Here is a 21,759-nt window from a genome sequence, read left to right as displayed (position 1 = left end):
GTGTCTGCGGATAAACATCCGCAGACACCCGCTATTGTCCGCCTCCGCTACTGTCCGATTCTGCAGACGGAGGAAAATCCTATTTTTCTATCCGTCTGCAGAGCGGATCGGATGAACATGGACAGACAGTCCGTGCTCATCCGATCCCCATAGAGGAGAGCAGAGAGCTGACAGGGCGGTCCCTGCACAGTGTGCGGAGACCACCCTGTCCGCTGCCGGCTCAGCAGGGACAACGGAGCGATCCCCGCTGAGCGAGCGGATCATCACGGGGCAGGTCATTACTGATCCGCCCCGTGTGAAAGGGGACTTAGTGTCTCAAGAAATGAGATTCACCTGATGTACTGAAGGCCTGATCAGATGTGACCAATTTTCAGTGATTGGCACCATAGTTTGAAGATCAACAAAGATCAAATATTATACACTAATTTGGGTTATTTTTACCAAAGATATGTAACAGTATAAATTTTGGCCAAAATTTATGAAGAAAAATTACTAATTAGCAAAATTATATAACAGAAACAAAGAAAAATTTACAGTCTTTTTTTATTTATAGCACAGAAAATAAAAATCCCACTAGTGAGTAAATACCACCAAAAGAAAGCTCTATTTTTGTGAACAAAAGGACACAAGTTTCATATAGGTACAGTGTTGCATGACTGAGTAATTGTCATTCAAACTGTGAGAGCGATGAAAACAGAAAATTGGTCTGGGCAGGAAAGTGGTGTAAGTGCACTGTATTGAGGTGGTTAACAGGACAAAAAAAACCCTAAAATGTAGCTCTCACAATGGGGATGTCAAAAGAAAGAGCCAGTTTAACCAATTCATGCTTTCTCCTGGTGGCCCTTTAAATTGGCTTTAATGCCAGGAAGCAGAGTGGCTTCCTGATTGTGTGATTGCTGTGATTGGCTCTCACAGTGGTCACATGATCGGGAGCCCATCCTGCTGGCTGCTGATCTGAAGATGCGTCACAGAGCTGTTGGAAATACCTTAATCAGTGCGCAGGGAACACACAGTGAGCACACAACCTCAGACAGCCATGCTGATTGGGTGTTAAAGCCCACTTTTCCTGCCACTTCAAATATGTGTTATGCGATCAGGAAGAGGTTAAGCCATAAGAGCATTAACTCCAGAATCTGTTCAAAGATAATGACTTTTAAAATTTATAGTATGTAACAAATTACTTTGCTCTCTTTTTGTCCAGTAAATATAAAAGTTTTTCTTTTTAGATTTGTTCAATAATTTAAAAATATGTATTTGGATCCTGCCATAAATCCAGTGAGCTCCTAACTTCCTGTATAGGCTGGAATTCAAACATGTCCACCTTGTTTCATCTCCATTATCTAAGGGGGTGATAGATTAGAAGCTTAGATGTAGCAATATGGATTGCAATTGCAATGAACAGATATTTCCTGCCATATCTTTATATTATATTAGCCCTCTAGTGCCCGCTGTTACTAAACTGACATCATATTTGTGAGCCCAACCAAAGGAATTGTGGGATTAGTAGTTTCACCAGATGGCTATTCTTAATCGCATGGCTATACGCCTGGACTACATATCCCAGGGATCTTTGCTACCATCAGGGAAATTGCTGTGAAGGTCTATAAAAGAAATCAGAGACCATCCCCAGGCTCTTTTCTTCCCGAGCCTCATGTGTGATGGATCTCTCAGTGCTGAAAGAGTGAGATTATGGCCTACCACATGGGTATATAAAACATTCCTGCCCGACCAAGAAGGGGTTTCAGTGCTGCCTGCTGTTCATCGAACATCTGATCAGCACCAACTTGACCATAAAACAACCCACCCCTTGGTGTTCCGGATTTGGGTGATCATCACAAGTGGGTCTGCAGCCAGGGCGTCTATTTGGGAGTAGCTGTCTGGAAGGCACTTGATCTGCCTGTCGTTGGTGAGAGAACAATTTCCCATCTTTTGCAAGTCTTTCCTTGGTTGTTTACTGGGACACTGTGTACAGACAGCATTACTTTGGGAACACTTCACTGCACTTCTATTCGAACACTGTACATAGGCATCTTTAGCTGCAGTAAGCACAAGATATACTACCACTCTGTTACTACACCTTATTGGATACAGTTAATGAGCTCCGACTGCTGATGAAGACCATCAGAGCTGCAATTTGTCATTGCTACTTAAAGGGCCCTTATAACATCCTTGTTTAACTTTATCTCTCATTAGGAAAAAGGTTTAACAGGCCAGTCAGGGTTTCTCTTTCTAGAAGTACTGTCAGATCTATGTTTAACTTTGCTTATCCTTCCAGGTTATGTTCAAGTGATATTCCATTGTACATATGTATATATAGTATCCTGTTGTTGCCAACTGTCTTAACTGTTTTACTCGGGGAATCATTCTACTGAGCTGGTGCTGTTATCCAAAGCTCAGTTGAACCATTACCCCTCTTGTAACACTATTCCAGCATTCCAGTAAATGTTAACAGAATATAAACATATTGAGTGCTCAAAGGTGTTGCAAGGATGTCTGAACTCAGAGTGTCAGGTGAGTTGGAATGTTCACAGGGTCAGGGTGATGCAGATGAAAAAGTAAATCCAAGCAGTCCCCAAGGGGTCTGTGCTACATGCAAAAGAAAGTATACTGTTTTTGCTCCTAGTTCATATCACAAGACACTACAAACACACAGCATTTCTGGCAAGATCAGCAGGTATTTTCTCTACTTGATAAAAGTGTTCTTAGCCTATAAAAAGACAACTAATGGAACCACCACAATTAAGAAATGTTAAGCTGCAATACATTACGTTTTTTTTCTTGTATTTTTTATTTTTATTCTCTCTTTTAAATTGAGGGTGGGTGCTCACCATTCCCAATTAGGTACCACTGATCTGAATTTTATTTATTTTTTTATTTTTTCAGGAACTGACATAAGCAGCCCTGTCAAAATGTATACATCCTTACAATATATCTGGTGTGTGTGTGTGTGTGTGTGTGTGTGTGTGTGTGTGTGTGTGTGTGTGTATATATATATATATATATATATATATATATATATATATATATATATATAAATAATTCTGAAGCACATGATGTAAGCAAGTTAAATTTAACTTTATTTCTTGTTAGTGAAAGAAGTGTCAACCATTAGCTTCTATACATGTACAGTATATAATGCTTATTGTAAACTGTTCAAGTATGAGCGCTTTACTTTCAATCATTGTCACACTTACATGCATCATCAATATAGCCTGACTGATTAACCAACATAGCAGCTTAACACTAATAAAACAAAATAATGTAGCATTATACAGAACAGTTTAAAGTAATTAGAAATGGAGGTACATTCTTATGAAAATTCCTATTCTTAACTTTACTTAGCATAGCAGCAAACCAAAATAGGGGATGTTTATGCCTGGATATGAAAAACGGTGTTTTTAATCAATACGATATTCACCTGTAGAGTTGGTTGAAAGGGTAGCTGCCTAGTGGTTATAATTATTTTTAGCAAAAAAATAATAAATTCTGTGGTAAAGGATTCACTAAAAACTAATATTTTTTTTGTAAATGCTGGAGAGTTTTTATACCTCACTGAGTGAGCTATTTGGATTCCTGGATCTGCACACATTTTTTGGCACTTATAAGGGGTCCTCTCTTTGCAGGAAATTGCTATTTATTTTACAATATGGAGAACGCAGAACAGTAGCATCTGGGACCATGGAACAATTAGTGGGAACACAAAACTTTGAAGCAGGAACAGAGTTGGGAATTATGACAGGGAGCTCTTGCTGTTTGAGTGACCAAGACAGAAGGAGAAAGTTAGAGGTGATTCAGTCCACCAGTGTCCAACAATATAACAAAATCTAGTTTGGGTAAACTTTATCTTTAAGCTTTGCTTATAACATTATTTGGTTTAAAGCCCAAGTCTACTTAAAAATAAGCACAAGGGATCTTACTTGCAATGTGATGTGATACATGGGCTGCTATACCCTGGTTAAAGAGAAATCTTCCTCCTCTGATGGGAACCCCCCAACCCCCCACGACTGCTGTAATCCTAAGTGTGAAGGGGACCAAGAAAACTATGCTTGCCTTATCAACCCGCCTCCTTCATTCATAGCCCTTTCATGACTAAGCCTATTTTTGGAATTTGGTGTTTACAAGTTAAAATCCATATTTTTTGCTAGGAAATTACTTGGAACCCCCAAACATTATATATATTTTTTTAGCAGAGGCTCTAGAGAATAAAACGGTGATTGTTGCAATATTTTATGTCACACGGTATTTGCGCAGTGGTGTTTTAAACGCAACTTTTTGGGAAAAGGGACACTTTCATGAATAAAAAAAAAACAAAACAGTAAAATTAGCCCAATTTTTTTGCGAAATGTGAAAGATAATGTTACGCCGAGTAAATAGATACCAAACATGTCACACTTTATAATTGCGCGCACTTGTAGATTGACGACAAAGTACGGTACCTAAAAATCTCAATAGGCGACGCTTTAAAAATTTTTTACGGTTACCAGGTTAGCGTTACAGAGGAGGTCTACTGCTAGAATTATTGCTCTCGCTCTGACGATCGCGGCGATACCTCACATGTGTGACTTGAACACCGTTTACGTACGCGGGCGCGACTTCCGTATGCGTTTTCTTTGCTTCGCGAGCTCGCGGGGACGGCGGGCGCTTTGAAAATTTTTTTTTTATTTTTTTATTTATTTTATTTATTTTTAAATGACTAAATTGTTTAAAAAAAAAAAAAAAAAATTTGATCACTTTTATTGCTGTCACAAGGAATGTAAACATCCCTTGTGACAGTAATAGGTGGTGACAGGTACTCTCTATGGAGGGATTGGGGGTCTAAAAGACCCCCCACCCCTCCTTTACACTTCAATGTATTCAGATCGCCGAAAACGGCGATTCTGAATACCGGATATTTTTTTAAAACCGGCGCCATTGGCAGCCGAGTAAACGGGAAGTGACGTCATGACGTCGCTTCCGTGTTTACGATGAGGAGACTGGAACGAAGCCGATTACGGCTTCGTTCCAGTTCCTCCCCAGCAGCCAGAGCCGACGGATGTTTAATCGGTGCTCCCGATCGAGCGGGAGCACCGGTAACAGCGGCGAGAGGCGGCGGGAGGGGGGGACGTCCCCTCCCGCTCCTCCGGCATAACAGCCGAGCGGCTTTTAGCCGCATCGGTTGTTATGCCTGGATAGCCAATCGCCTGCTGTAAAAAACGGTACCGGGATGATGCCTGCAGGTGCGGGCATCATCCCGGTATACCCCCCGGAAGCCGAGTACGCAGATGTGCGTACGCTCGGCGGGAAAGGGATAGATGTCAGTGCTATAGCTTGTATGAATGAAACACAATCTATGATGGGGGGGGGGGGGTTTGGCTGGACTTTTCAATCATCCACCCTTCCTCCATTCATAGATCATGTTTCAGTCATAGATGGTATAGGAGCTGGACGCAAAGAGCGGGCATAGTCGGGCATGTTTGATGAGTGCCTGTTAGAGCACCCTCGGTTCTATCGACCACCATTGCGCGGGAAAATTACAGTGCCGGAGGTGGGGGCGCATCAATGAAGGAAGATTTCTGCTAAATCAGGACACAGCAGCACAAGGGACATATCACACTAAAGGAAAGCATTATAATTTTTGCTAATTTTTTATTTGTTTTTTTAAAGAGGAACTGCAGTCTTCTTACATAATTTTGTAATAAAAACATCTTTGTCATTCTGAAGCTTCCCTCCAACCACTTTGCATATTCTTTTATATATACTGTGATTCTGTATTTGCCAAATATGCTGCAGAAATCTCCCTCCACTAAGTCTGGCTGCAACCATTTTAACTGTGGGCAGCTGAAGCTGAAGCTGCTGCCTGTTCACTTCCTGGATTTACACGGACACACAGAGGCATACTTCCAGCTCTGCAGCTCTCAGTGGCCCTCTTATGACATTTTCCCTCCTCCCTTCCTGGCAAACTCTCATGACATCATGCACAGAGAGCTGTGCATGATGTCATAAGTCTAGGCTTTTTACCAGACAAGAAAGAGGAAGTAGACTGTATTTACTGGCAGAAAAAAAGTTTTACTATCCAAAGTTAAAACAACAAGGGTAGAAGATTTAATTGATTAATTGAAAAATGAAAAAATGACTGAAGTTCCATTTTAAGTACACTTGGGCTTGAAAAAGGTAAACATCAATCCTTTTAAAAAAATGGGAAAATTTAGACTATTGCATTGATCAGCCCAGAAATACGTTGTATGTAATTTTTTTTTTTAAATGCTATTTTTTTTCTCAATTTAGGCCAATATGTATTCTTCTACATATTTTTGGTAATAAAAATCGCAATAAGCGTATATCGATTTGTTTGCGGAAACATTATAACGTCTACAAAATAGGGGATAGATTTATAGCATTTTTATTATTATTATTATTTTTTTTTTTTACTAGTAATGGTGGCAATCTGCAATTTTTATTGGGACTGCAACATTATGGCAGACACATAGGACACTTTTGACACATTTGTGGGACCATTGGCATTTTTACAACAATCAGTGCTATAAAAATGCACTGATTACTGTAAAAATGTCAGTGTCAGGGAAGGGGTTAACACTAGGGGGCAATCAAGAGGTTAATTGTGTTCCCTATGAGTTTTTTTTTTTTTTTTAGAGCAAGACAGATCGTGATTCCTAGCTATTAGGAACTCATAATCCGTCTCTCCTGACAGAACAGAACAAGGATTTGTGTGTTCACACACACACACACACTCACATCCCTGTTCTGCCTCTCATACCCGCAATCGCTCCAGTCAGCGCAAACGCGGCCATGAGCATCGGCACCCCTGCAGTGCAGCGGGCGTGTGCGCGCCTGCTATCCCGCTTAAAGGAGCTGACGTATAGCTACGACGGCTTGCAGGATCGCACCAACCTGCCACAGTATAATGATGACGGCTGGTCGGCAAGCAGTTAAAGCCTGAAGTTGCTAAATTTGTTGACATAAATGATTTTCAACCAAGTCACTGAAACTTTACCATACTGTTGTAAACATAGTTGAGATCTAAATTTATCTGGCTAAAAAGTACATGAAAAGAAAATGTTTTTGTGCCAGTGGGAATAGACCACTACATGTATTTGATGTCTGACAATCAATTTGTCAATTGCCATATACTGTATTAGATTCGTATGTGACAACAATAAGTCCAAGTAGTTTAGATCATTTTAGTGGACAAATGGTTTGAATCTCTTACTGGCAGTTCAATATGGTATTTGGCAGAGGTTAAGACCCGGAGCTATGAGGAACGAATAAGACAGTATAGCGTTAATGTGTTCAAAGGGAGAGGTGTGGGGTTTACTTACGTGATTGGTTGAGAAGACAGGGTTATGAGGAGGAGAGTAAGAGAGAAGACTGTAGGAAGGGATGTAACAGAGTTGGGAAGCCATAGGATGAACATCCCGCCCTCCCTCCCTGAGATAGGGTAAGTAGGTTGGAGGTATGTAGGTATTAAGATGGCAGTTGGGACCCCTTGGATTGTGGGATACAAGTGGGGAACCATCATTAGTATGGTGTCCTCTGGTTGGGTGTGGTCCAATAAGAGGAACCAGGTAGTGGTAGACCTGTAAAGTCTGTGGCCAAGTGTTAATGTGTTAATGTCCTCGAAGCAGTTCTATGCGGCTGGGGACATCTATCTTTGGTTAACGTTACTCTTATTTTTTTTGTTATTTATTACTTATTTTGTTTAATAAAAGGCCTGACGGCCATTTAACTCCACCTTGTGTTATGAATTTCATTGGGGGTAAAGGGGGTGGAGTTTTAGATGGGTTATGTAGTAGTTTGGTGGCGACCTCTGAGCTACCCTAGTCAAGACATCTTCCACTTATTTGCCATTATCAGGGTTCCACAAAATTGTTACACAAAATTCAGTTGAGCATATCATGATCTAAGAACAAGAAACTTTAGCATGATTTTCACAGCAATGCAAACATGCAGCATTGCAATTAAAGGTATCTTAAGTGTCAGAGTTCCTGGAAAACCCAAAACAATGTCCATTTAATTTGCTTAATAAGTGTACAGTATATCTTGACTCTGAACCTGGTGCCAGAAATGCAGCATGGGGCCATCTCTGTCATTATACATTAGTGTAGTTCTCTAGCTAAATAACACATCTACTAATTTGGATTAGATGCCAGGGCTCCACATTTCCTAAGGGCTCTTCTGACATGTGGGATAGCTTCATCCACAAACCATCTTCTCTCATACATAATCACCATGACATCAAGCAGCAGGTTCCTCTCTCGCTTCCTGCAAGAATGAAATCAGAATATCAGCTGTAAGGACCTAGGTCAGGCCCAGCAAAAGAATGAAGGATTTGTGAGGAAATCCTTTCATTGACAAGGTTAGGATTAAAACAAAGCAATATTTGATATTTTCCAGCCTGACTTTTCTACGTTTTGACTTTCATGGACCACTTATTAAAATCTTTATGTTTAGGCTTTGGTATCTAATAGGGGTCTTATAAAAAGCCACAGTTACATTGTTCTAAAAGAATGTATAGGTTGGTGAAAGGGGGACATTTTTCCTTCCCCTCCAAGGCCATTACTACCTGGAGGTACTTCATATTCAGACTTTGATTGGAGCAGGACTTTCAATCAGAGACAAGTGGTGGGCATTACTGTATATGGCTACCTGTTCCCTGTTAAGACCTGCAATCACAGCTTCTGAAAGAAGAATTCTTCCAGCACAGACTCCCTTTGCAGCTCTTACATGCCATTTGACCAAATGCCAAGGGCCATAAAGAAAGCTAATACAGGAAGATGTGAACGTTTGTCACAATAAATTATATCTAGGAAGTACTCACCATGTCCACCAATCAATGTGATATCACACTTTAAGCACTATACATTCTTTAGTATGCAAAAATCGGTCCCTACCATGAAAGGATTATTTGGTTGTATATTCTCCCTATTTCAAAGGGTCCCAGTCCTCTACTGCATCATTTCTATCAAATCCTTTATCAAAATGATTTACAGTATGCTTAAAGGGGTTGTTTTTTCATCTGAATACATCCTATGCACTAAAGTGAAAAAACACCTGGCAGTCACCGGCCCCCCAGCCCCACAGTCCCCGTTTCACTTACCCGAGCTCCTTCATCTCCTTGGCGGGGACGCGCTGTCCCTCTCTCTATGGGGTCCCAGCTCTTAATTGGAGAGATTGATAGCAGCGCAGCCATTGGCTCCCGCTGTTATCAAATCCAATGACGCGGACGTGGTCATGGGAGTGCTTTTCTTAGGGGGTTATCTGATGCGGGAAGGAGCCCCCGGGGGGATGCCAAAAGAGGATGTTTGGGGCCACTCTGTGCAAAACTAGCTCCACAGTGGAGGTAAATATGATATGTTTGTTATTTAAAAAAAATAGAAAACGATCCTTTACAATCATTTTAAGTCTGAGAAAATATTCTCATTTACCTCAAAACTGAGAAAAGTATTATAATACCTAAGTTTATATTTTTACATAAAGAATTATCCTATTTTTCTTTCTACACCTTTTCTCCCTAGTCTTACTTCCCACCCCTCACACTAGCTATCTTAACTCCTTTGCTACATCTCAAAGTAAAAAAACTCATGTATTAGTCAGGGAAAAGTTAACTGCTATATCAATTCCAATACTCCTGGATTTAAAATATTATCATTTAATTCTTGATCTGTTTTTCACTAACCATTTTTCTTATTGAAGATCGTAGTCACCACTGAATATTTTTTTTTCTTTTTTCTTTTTCTTAAGCCCCATACACACTATCAGATTGTCTGCTGATTTTTTCCTTCAGGTTTACCAAAACCATATAGTACAAGGGCCTGCATGATTGCATACACATTGAAACCCCTAAGGTTTGACCTCATATTATATGGTTTTGGTAAATCTGATGGAAAAAATCAGCAGAAAATCTGATAGTGTGTATGGGGCTTTATAAAAGTCAAAACAGCAACAACTTTATATCTCAAATCCCTTTGCTGATATCTCCCTAAATCTACATTTGCCTTCAAAACTACAAATATCTTTTTAACTGAAAACTGTAAATTGAATTTGTAGATCAAAACTATAATAAATATGCAGAAAATATTTCTGTACTTTGTAGCATTTTGAAATGTTCAATGACTATAAATGTATTTTAGTGGAAATATTGCATCATTATGCAAATTGAACACAGATTTATAATTACAGTATCATTTATTACTGTTTGCGAGAGACTATCCCTTGACTGTAGTCAAAAAATCCACAAGGGGTGCAGAGGGAAAAAATAAATCTTACATTTGCCTGTGGATCTCTCTCACTGAGATATCTTCCTCCATATGTGTCATAGCACTTTTATGGGATGACAAACTTAAATTCTGAAGTGTTCGGCCACAGCTGCAAATCTCCTGGAATTTATAATCTGAAAGAGATCAAATCACAGAATGCTAAATATTTTAACAATCCTAAAATGTGCATTTAGAAATGTTGGTGTTGAACCCCAAAATGATAAGCATGACTGTGTTATACTTCTTGGATATATTCTCCAGAATAAAATATATGCAGGTTACTAGAAAATCTAAATGAGATTGAGTGACGTAGTAAATAAGACCTTGTGCAGGGGACAAACACCTAAACTACTGCACAAGATTCTCACCGCTTGAGACGTAACAAAGAAGTATAGCCAAAGCCTTTTGGCTATACTTCTCCTGTGGATCACAGGAGTGCACTTTGTCCTGCATTCCTGTGATCTGTTTTCAGCCACAGTAGGCTAAAGCCCGCTGTGAGCTGACAACACAGAGCCAGTCCAGGCTCTGGAAAGATCGTTGACCACATGGCTGGGATCCACCCAGAAGCCTGGATCGGTACCTGGCTCAGCCTCTCAGTGATCCGACAGCAGCCTGAGCCAGCCCCTCCCACCCCCTCCACAACCCAGTCTTCCAGTGAGCGCTGGAAGGGAGAGCAGAGCGTTGCTGACTGACAGTCACAGCTTTATGCTTAGAGCGGAGGGAAGAACTGAGCAATTAGTGATGTTTGATCACTCCGTCCTCACTACGGATCAATGCTGCATCCACCTAGGTGAGTATAAATGTTTTTTTTTTCCATAGCCATACTTCTCTTTTAAATCATATTTTCACTCTGGCAGTCAAGTTTTAGAAAATCCTACTATACATTTACTATATGTCCTCATTCACACAGCATGCTAAAAAAAAAAAATTAAATATTTGTTACCTTTTAGATGTTTCTCAGGAGGTGTCCTGGCTGACTGCAAGTTTTTTTGAACAATATTAGAGTGAGACTGTCTTAAGTCTGTCCTCATTAAACATAAGATGCAGGAAGCCCAACCGCTACACATTTAACCCTTTGTTAGGACAGACAGTGTTCAAATTTAGATACAAAAATGACGATCTTCTTGCACAGTACAGACAGGGTAAATTATGGCAAACACAGCTACCCAGCCCCTCATGAACAAAGAAAATTACTTAATATTTTTCCTTGCTGGAGAGTTAAGAATAGAGCATCTAAAAAAGGTAAGCTGCACCTTTTAAGTTATGCTATGTGAAATGTAAAGTAAGTGTTATCCCAATTGGACTGCATAAATGGAAATACATTTTATGCTGGCCATACACTGTTTTTCTTCTTTTTTTTTTTTTCTTGTTCAGCCACAAACAAATTTCTCCATCCACACAAACATGCTGGATGTAAGAATCCCTTCTGTGGGGACATTGTATTCTGACAGTGACAGCCATTGATAGTCCCCTCCAAAAGAGGTCAATTAAACAATAGACTTCTGTCAAACAGGGAAGACCAATCACTGATGAAAATTCAGCCGGTCCCTGTTGGACTGGCCGAATTGTGATCAGTGTATGGACAGCTTTAAAAGTAAAAAATATAAGAACGTGATGAATGAAATGAGAAAGCTTGTAAGACTTTTTCTATTGTCTCTTTTATTGCAAAAGCGGTGTAAACATAGTATGATTTAGGTCCATAGTTGAGATGGGGTCAGGCGGACCCCTCACCTTCCATTGCAACAAGTGAAATCCTCCACTACACCAAGATCAATTTAAGTCTTTATCTATTGCTATGATATGAATGGGCAACAATTGACAGACCGGATTTACTAAGACTGGACGCTTGGTAGAAGCAACACAACTTTTCATTTTGAGTTTGGTGCACATATGCCTTGGTATGTGAAGGGACTGGATGAATGCACAATAACTAATATTTTTATGCATGCATGGGGAATAAGGTTTCAAAAATACAGTATTTATGAACACTTTGTTAAATATAAACTCTTCAAGTTAAGGTTTGGTGAAAATACAAGAAATGGATTATACATTCATTTTATTGCTTCCCAAACCCAGTAGTATATTTTTAAAGTTCTATTAAACTTTCAATTCAGATCAGTAAAATACATTCCAGGCGCATCAAAAAAAAAAAGGGTTTGAACGTCTTACAGTTTGTATCTCTAGATATCAGCCACAGCTTTGCAATCAGCAAAGTTTTTGCTCCCTGCTGATTTCTCAGAACTCTTGTTCTGAATCCACAGGGGACACAAAAAAAGGATCGTCCTTTATAGCATGCTGGAAAGGGTCAGGGATTTCTACACAGGATGTGGGTGTTTTCCAAATGAATTAGAAAACTTTACTCACTATTTTCTTTCATTCATCTGGAATGTATTTAGTTGACAATTGGCCTGTGTCAATGGGCTTTTTAGATGAGTTGTTTTCAAGAAATTCATTGACGTGCATTTGAACTGTAATTTACTATAGTGCGAATGTGCAAATAAATAGTCGCAAAATGCCTGAAACCCCACAAATTAGCAGGAAAATGAATTCACTATAGCGCTTGGGAAAAAATAGTCATAAAATCAAATTCACTATAGGTCACAGAAATCAATTAAATCCTTAACATGGCTGCACTGCAAGGGGAACTACAAATGTGGGGCAGTTGAATGTCCCTGCTATAGGTATATTCTGGGGGGAAATACGTTTAGTTCCATGTCCAATAAGAATGAATTTAATATTTGACTCCTGTTACAATTGTAATAAGAGATTTGTAATGTATCTAATTTCATGTAGTGCCTGTTGTGTCCAATATGTGGGGAGGACAACTAGACGTCTACGCAACAGGTTCTAGGAACATGTCTATAGCATTGACAAAATAAATCTACAAATATAGCTAAACGTGGTCATGGAGGCAATAAATCCACCATGCAAGTTCAAGTCATAGACAAGATTAGAGTCCAAAAGAGGTGGAGATGGTGTCAGGTCACCTGAGTCTAGATGACACATGCACCCCGTTGGGGTCTGGAGTGGACCGTAAGGTAGTGGACCCTATGGCTGACTGCTGCGGATGGAGCTCTAGGTGATACAGGAGAGCAAGTACTCCCCTTGTAGGTAAGTAAGTAGTCGCCCCTAGTGATGGGATGGATTTAGCTGCAGTCTGGCTCCAGGTCGCGACACCTAGGGCCTCCCAGATCACAGTAGACTAAAGGGAGGTAGAGAGGAAGCAGCAGACTGCGACAACAAAGGATAGTCAGGAGATAGCCAAAGGTCAGGCAACAAGCAGCTAAGTGTAGTCAAGAACTAGCCAAGATCGGTAACTGGAATCAGACGTAGAACACACAGCAAGTATCACATGGAATCCAAAGACACAATATTGATCAGCAGGGCTGGCTTGCAGTGCACAGGTTCATATAGAGTTCCCTGATAAGGGCTAGGATGGAGCCATGCTTTGAGGAGAGATTACTTAAGCAGCCAGGTGAGAGTGGCTGTCCACTTAAGCTGAACACATGGAGAGGTAAGCTGACAAACATTACTGCGTATCCATGACAGTCCCCCCCCTTCTTATGAGGCCTCCCCCGCCTGGACCCAGGCTTAGAGGGAAACTTCAGATGAAACCTCCTCAACAGACAGGGCGCAAAGACCTCAGAGGCAGTGATCCAAGACCTCTCCTCAGGACCAAACCTTTTCCAGTGCACAAGGTACTGAAGAATGCCTCTACAAAGCCGGGAATCCAGAATTTGACTAAACTCGTATTTCTGATTATCTGTAGAGAAGGAGGCCGTGGTATGGAGAGGACTAATGAGGGCTAAAGGCTTCAGAAGGGTAACATGGAAGGAGTTAGAGATTTTGAGGCTTTTAGGAATCTGGAATTTAAAACAAACCAGAATCAGTTTAGAGGTTGTAGTGTACAGACCAATGAAGCTTGGGGCAAACTTCAGAGAAGGAACTCGGAGCTTGATGTTCCTGGTGGAGAGCCAGACTTTGTCCCCCGCTATAGAGAAGGCGGTTTACGCCTGCGGTGGTCTGCAAAGCCTTTGAAGTTGTCAGCAGCTACCCAGAGAGAATCATGAACGTCACCCCAAATAGAATTGAAAGACTCCTGAGCTGTAGCCAAAGCTGGAATATCTGGAGAACAGGTCATGGGAAGAGGAAGTTGAGGGCGTTTTCCATAAACTGTGAAAAAGGGTGTCTTCTGAGAACTGGTATTTACATGATTGTTGTGAGAGAATTCTGCCCAAGGGAGTAGAGAGGACCAATCATCCTGATGAGCAGACACTAAGGTGCGAAGAAAGCTATTAACTATTGAGGGATTTACAAAAGGCTCTCCAAAAAATGAGACATAAATTGAACACCCCTGTCGGAAACAACATGAGAAGGAACCCCATGGAGGCAGATAATCTCTCGAACAAAAATGGGAACCAAGGCAGTAGCAGAAGGAAGACCAGGAAGAGAAACAAAATGAGCCATCTCAGAGAACCGATTGATTACCACCCAAATGAGCACATTATTCTGAAAGTGGAAGATCAGTGATAAAATCCATGGCAATGTGAGACCAGGGCTCCTTGGGAATGGGCAAGTGCATGAGAAGACCAACAGGGGCTTGTTTGGAGGATTTATACTGAGCACAGACATAACAAGCCTTAACGTATTCTTTGACATTGGAGCAGAGATTAGGCCACCAGTAGTACCGACTGATTAGCAGGAAGTATTGGAGAAACCCAGCACGAACTGCCACCTTGGAATCATGTCCCCAACAAGGATCTTAGCTCTTAGCTCAGTGGGGACGAAGGTCTTGCCAGGAGGAATTTTTGACTCCAGGGTGGTAGAATGGGCAACAATGCATGAGGTTGGAATGATCGGCTCAGGTTCAGGGTGGACTCCTCATCCAAAATGTCAAATGACCTAGAGAGTGCATCAGCCCGAACCGCTGCAGGGACCAGGTTGATCAGCAGGGCTGGCTTGCAGTGCACAGGTTAATATAGAGTTCCCTGATAGGGGCTGGGGTGGAGCCATGCTTTGAGGAGAGATTACTTAAGAGGCCAGCCCCTCTCACCTGGCTGCTCAAGCTGAACACATGGAGGGGTAAGCTGACAGACAAACATTACTGCATATCTATGACAGATGCCTTAGGCCTGCTGTGCCACAGAGAGGGATTCTGGATAGTCCGTCTCCAAACTCGCATCCATTTGGATTTGAACTTTCAATGAGATGTGACTAATTTTTATGAATAAGTCCCCGTACCTCCCTTCGGCCAAGCAGCACACATCTTTTATGCAGGTAGTTAATAATATACTCTGTTTTGCTTTATCTTTTCCTTTTGCTCCATGTTTTTTTTACTAGTTAATTCTTCCGTCCCTTCCAGTATTGGTATTTGTATTTTATCTGATGGAGGCCATTCATATATATCCATATACAAATTTGGTGTAATGATCTGGAAGGTGGAAGTTCACATGCATGATACACACACTCCCATACATGGTATGGCATCGTCGCCATGTCTGGGTCAGTGTGACATAGCTATGTTTACAATTTGTTATTTACAAATCAGTTCTTCCATAAGACATATGCATTAACCACTTGCCGACCGGGCCATAGCCGAAAAACGGCTGCAGCGCAGTTGGCTTATTCTGGGAGGGCGTCCATGGCGCGCGCACCCGGGAATATCTTTGACTGCCGGGTCCATCATGGGTCACGGTAAATGGCTGATGACAGCGGGTGTTTACCACCTGATTGCTCCGTCAAGTGATGGTGTAAACAAACCAGCGTCATGTACGGTTCCTCTTTCCCCTCTCTGTGCCGATCGGTACAGTGTGAGCGGAAAGGGGAGAGATCAGGTGCAGCAGTGCTGTGGGCTGGATGTGTACTACCCATATCGCTGATCTGTGCACATTCCAGCACTCATCCAGCCATCCCATTCATACTCATCAATGCTCAGCAATACTCATCCATCGTCAGCAATACTCATCCATCCATCCATGCTCAGCCATCCATACTCATCCATGTTCAGCAATACTCATCCATACTCCGCAATACTCATCCATCCATCCATGCTCATCCACCCATACCCATCCATGCTCAGCAATACTCATCCATCCATCCATGCTCAGCCATCCATACTCATCCATGCTCAGCAATACTCATCCATCCATGCTCAGCAATACTCATCTATCCATTCTCAGCAATACTCATCCAACCATACTCGGCAATACTCATCCATCCATCCATACTCATCCATCTATCCTCAGCAATACTCATCCATCCATCCATACTCAGCCATCCCATCCACATTCAGCCATACCCACCCAGCCATACTCAGCCATACACAGCCATACCCACAAAGCTATACTCAGCCATCTCATCCATACTCAGCCATGCCAAGCCATACCCACAGAGCTATACTCAGCCATCCCATCCATACTCAGCCATACCCAGCCATCCCATCCACACTCAGCCATACCCAGCCATCCCATCCATACCCACCCAGCCATACTCAGCCATCCCATCCATACTCAGCCATACCCAGCAAGCCACATTCATGGCTCAACCATGCTTAGCCATCCCCATCCATGGCTCATCCATGTCACTACAGTGCTTAAAAGTGTAATAGGTAGTCAACTTAGATTTTAAATTTATGACCCTAGAACGCCTGATGCTCCCTGCATGCTGGGCCTCTGTATGTGTCCAGGCTGTGTAAAGGTCTCATTCAGGTGGTATCGCCATACTAAAGGAGGAGTAGCAGACAATGTTTTGGGGTGTAATTTTTGCCATATACATGCTATGTTTTAGATATATTGTATAAATGGACAACTTTCTGTAAAAAAAAAAATGCATTTTCAGTTTCTCTCCACATTTTCTAAAAACTTGTAGGAAAAAAATGACATGTTCAAAAGACTCGGTATGCCTCATAGATTATACGTTGGGGTGTTTGCTTTCCATAATGGGGTAATTTTTTGGCTATTTTTATTATCCTGGTGCTCCAGGGCCTTCAAAAGTGCAAGAAGTAGTCAAGAAATTAGATGTGTAATTTATGCTCCTAGAATGCCTGAAGGTGCTCCCTGCATGTCAGGCCTCTGTAGGTGGCCACGGTGTGTAAAAGTCTCACAGATGTGGTATCGCCATACTCAGGAGGAGTAGTAGAATGTGTTTTGGGGTGTAATTTGTGGTATGCATATGCTGTGTGTGAGAAATAACCTGATAATATGACACTTTTGTGAAAAAAGAAAAAAAAAAGCTTGATTTTGCAAAGAATTGTGGGAAAAAATTACAACTTAAAAAAACTCACCATACCTCTTTCTAAATACCTTTGAAGGTATACTTTCCAAACAGGCGTCATTTGGGGGGTATTTGTACTTTCCTGGCTTATTAGGGTCTCAAGAAATGAGCTAGTCCATCAGTACTTCAGGTGTGATCAATTTTCAGTGATTGGCACCATAGCTTGTATACACCTGTTTGGATTATTTTTACCAAAGATATGTAGCAGTATAAAATTCGGCCATAATTTATTATGAAAAATTACTAATTTACAAAATTGTATAACAGAAACAAAGAAAACATTTTTTTTAAAATAATTTTTGGTCTTTTTTCATTTATAATGCAAAAAATAAACCCAGCAGTGATAAATTATCACCAAAAGAAAGCTCTACCTGTGTGGGAAAAAGGACAAACATTTCATATGGGTATAGTGTTGCATGACTGAGTAATTGTCATTCAAAATATGAGAGCACCGAAAACTGAAAATCGGTCTGGCTGGGAAGGGGGTTTAAGTACCCAGCGGGCAAGTGGTTAAATACATTTGAGGTTCATTTAGTATATGATACTCATATGTGCACTCATGATTGGTCTCTATATACAGTGGTGTGAAAAAGTGTTTGCCCCCTTCCTCATTTCCTGTTCCTTTGCATGTTTGTCACACTTAAGTGTTTCGGAACATCAAACCAATTTAAACAATAGTCAAGGACAACACAAGTAAACACAAAATGCAATTTGTAAATGAAGGTGTTTATTATTAAAGGTGAAAAAAAATCCAAACCATCATGGCCCTGTGTGAAAAAGTGATTGCCCCCCTTGTTAAAACATACTATAACTGTGGTTGTCCACACCTGAGTTCAATTTCTCTAGCCACACCCAGGCCTGATTATTGCCACACCTGTTCACAATCAAGGCATCACTTAAATAGGAGCTGCTTGACACAGTAAGGTCCACCCAAAATTACCCCAAGAGCGCAGCGACGACTCATCCAAGAGGTCACAAAAGACCCCACAACAACGTCCAAGGAACTGCAGGCCTCACTTGCCTCAGTTAAGGTCAGCGTTCATGCCTCCACCATCAGGAAAAGACTGGGCAAAAATGGCCTGCATGGCAGAGTTCCAAGGAGAAAACCACTGCTGAGCAAAAAGAACATCAAAGCTCGTCTCAATTTCTCCACAACACATCTTGATGATCCCCAAGACTTTTGGGACAACATTCTGTGGACCGATGAGACAAAAGTGGAACTCTTTGGAAAGTGTGTGTCCAAGTATATCTGGCGTAGAAGGAACACTGCATTTCAGAAAAAGAACATTATACCAACAGTAAAATATGGTGGTGGTAGTGTGATGGTCTGGGGCTGTTTTGCTGCTTCAGGACCTGGAAGACTTGCCGTGATAAAAGGAACTATGAATTCTGCTGTCTACCAAGAGATCCTGAAGGAGAATGTCCGACCATCTGTTCGTGTACTCAAGCTGAAACGAACTTGAGTTCTGCAGCAGGACAATGATCCTAAACACACCAGCAAGTCCACCACCGAATGGCTGAAGAAAAACAAAATGAAGACTTTGGAGTGGCCTAGCCAAAGTCCTGACCTGAATCCTATTGAGATGTTGTGGTATGACCTTAAAAAGGCCGTTCATGCTCGAAAACCCTCTAATGTAACTGAATTGGGACAATTCTGCAAAGATGAGTGGGCCAAAATTCCTCCAGGACGCTGTAAAAGCCTCATTGCACGTTATCGCAAACGCTTGGTTGCAGTTGTTGCTGCTAAGGGTGGCCCAACCAGTTATTAGGTTTAGGGGGCAATCACTTCTTCACACAGGGCCATGATGGTTTGGATTTTTTTTCACCTTTAGGGCCGGTTCACACAGCGATGCGCGGCGAGGCGTCTCCGACTTACCTCGCCGCGACCTGCGGGGAGCTCAGCGGCGACTTGCAGAGGACTTCTGTATAGAAGTCAATGCAAGTCGCCCCCGAAGTCGCCCCGAAGTAGTACAGGAACCTTTTTTCTGAGTCGGAGCGACTCGAGTCGCTCCTCTCAGAACGGTTCCATAGTACTGAATGGGGGCGACTTGCGGGAGCGAGGCGAGGCGAGCCGTGTCGCCTCGCCTCGCCTCACTGTGTGAACCGGCCCTTAATAATAAACACCTTCATTTACTGATGTGCATTTGAAATTTTAAGTTAAATCTTTTTCTTTTGCCGATTGTTAAACAAAATGAGATAATGTGTGTAATTTCCCTTCCCCCAATCTGGTTTTGAACATGCAGCTCTATAATTAATTGGGACAGGTGGTGTGTCTACTGATACCCACCCACACCCCTGGGGGAGCTTATTTAAGGAATGTCAACAGTACACCTCAAGGTGATGAGTAAGCACAGTGTAGCTGTGCGAAACTAGTCTACCTCTGTTCCGGCTACTACAAACGTGGTGTGTGTCATTGTATGGAACATTCAATAAATGAACTTCAAGAAATTCGGTGTGCAGCCAATTTCTTTCCTTATTCACAAACAACAGAGACTGTCTAAATCAGTATTCATGATCGAAACACGGGAATTGCATGTGGAAATAATGTTTAGCGCATGATATGATAGCTTAAATGGTTCTTAAAGCGGAGGTTCACACAAAAATTGAACCTCCACTTTTCGGAACCCTTCCCCCATCCGGTGTCACATTTGAGACCTTTCGGGGGGGGGGGGGTGCAGATACCTGCCAAAGACAGGTGTAAAAATGGAACTGGGGGATGTTCGTCTCATCCCTGTTCCTATACCTTGTTGCCTGGCTGTTGATGACCTTTTAGCTTATGTACTGGCTATGCTCCTGTCTGTTGATCAAGTCTCACCACATTCCAGTCTCTGGTTCCTGTCTAGCGATCCATGGTCGTCTGCATCCTGCACCACACAGCTGGCACTGCCCACTACACTCTGTGTCCTCACACCACCTGTCATCACACAAGGTGTGTTGGACAAGCAATGCAAGAGAAGCCCGATCTCCACCAGGTACTTTACAAAAATGTCGATTCAGAACTGGGTATACCAGACCATGTTGGTGGTTCATGATGTAAACCTAAAAAAAATGACTTCAATCAAGTGTAAAAGTGATTTATATTGTTTCTTTTGTTTGATGTGGATGCAAGTGAATTCAAAATGCCTGGGGGGGGGTCCTATAAATCTTCTATGTGCTCAATAGATTCCTTCTCTTTACTGTTAACACTATCCTCTGATTCATACTCATCCTACCCCTGATTTTAAGGGGAAAAAAGTGTTTGTTATACGCTGATAAATAGGGTATATTATCCTTAGTATGATATATGTGTATTAATATTTATAATTCACTGGTTTATTATTTATTTAATTCTAAGATCAATTATTCACTGTGCGCACAAGGTATGCCAGGTGTCCCCGCGTGCCTCAGATTTAGACCCCTGATATTTCTACAAAGCCCTCTAATGGGGCTCATAAAAAAAAACTGTTAAAAAAAATTATAAAAAAAAAACCTGACACCATCAACTGCTCTACTGACACTGTCCGTAAAGATACACACATGCGCACATGCATGTTTGCGCTTTGGGGTGCACACCCTAATGCAATAGGCTGTGCATACCTTTGCGCATTGAACATAAATCATGAAATTGGAATATCTGCTCTGGGTTATAATATTATATTCAGTTTTCAAAAATCTACCTGGTGAGCTTAAAGCTGACCTCCGGACACAAAACTTTTACATTAACCACTTCAATACAGGGCACTTTCACCCCCTTCCTTCCAATTTTCAGCTTCCAGTGCTCTTGCACATTGAATGACAATTGCGTGATCATGCAATACTGTACCCATATGACATTTGTATCATTTTTTTGAGACAGATAGAGCTTTCTTTTGGTGGTATTTAATCACCACTGGGTTTTTTTTTTGTGCTAAACAAATGGAAAAAAAAAATAAGGTTTGAAAAAAAAAAAAAATGTTTCTTTGTTTCTGTTTTACATTTTTGGGCACTGATGAGGCTGCACCAATGAGGAGGCACTAATGAGGCTGCTCACTGATAGGCGGTACTGATGCTTACTGATAGGCGGCACTGATGGGCACTAATAAGCTGCACTGAAGGGCACTAATGGGGTTGCACTGATGATCAGGACACGGATGATAAGTGTCCTGATTATCAGTATAAATAATGTACCGACAGCCTTGCCGGTTATCAGCTCTCCTTTCCTCAGACAGAGCGCCTGAGAAAAGGACTGCTGATAACAGGCAAATCGGTTTATATG

The 21,759-nt window shown here is 41.5% G+C and overlaps 1 protein-coding gene across 1 annotated transcript in view; it reads right to left on the bottom strand.

The window, feature by feature from the left end:
• Positions 1-3,056: 3,056 nt before the first annotated feature.
• Positions 3,057-21,759, bottom strand: part of LOC143987398 (uncharacterized) — a 143,785-nt gene continuing 125,082 nt past the window's right edge. Inside the window, exons 10-11 of the mRNA XM_077486082.1 lie at positions 10,264-10,387; positions 3,057-8,259 (exon numbers count right to left, since the gene is read on the bottom strand). Of these exons, the coding sequence (XP_077342208.1) occupies positions 8,127-8,259; positions 10,264-10,387 (257 nt within the window). The 3' untranslated portion in view covers positions 3,057-8,126. The remainder of the gene's footprint in view (positions 8,260-10,263; positions 10,388-21,759) is intronic.

Source organism: Lithobates pipiens, unplaced genomic scaffold (genome assembly GCF_037356315.1).
Source record: "Lithobates pipiens isolate NorthernLeopardFrog02 unplaced genomic scaffold, aLitPip1_a1.2 Scaffold_18, whole genome shotgun sequence".
NCBI classification, from domain to species: Eukaryota; Metazoa; Chordata; class Amphibia; order Anura; family Ranidae; genus Lithobates; species Lithobates pipiens.
Note: the sequence above shows the minus strand (reverse complement) of the source record. Positions and strands in the feature narration are given on the sequence as shown.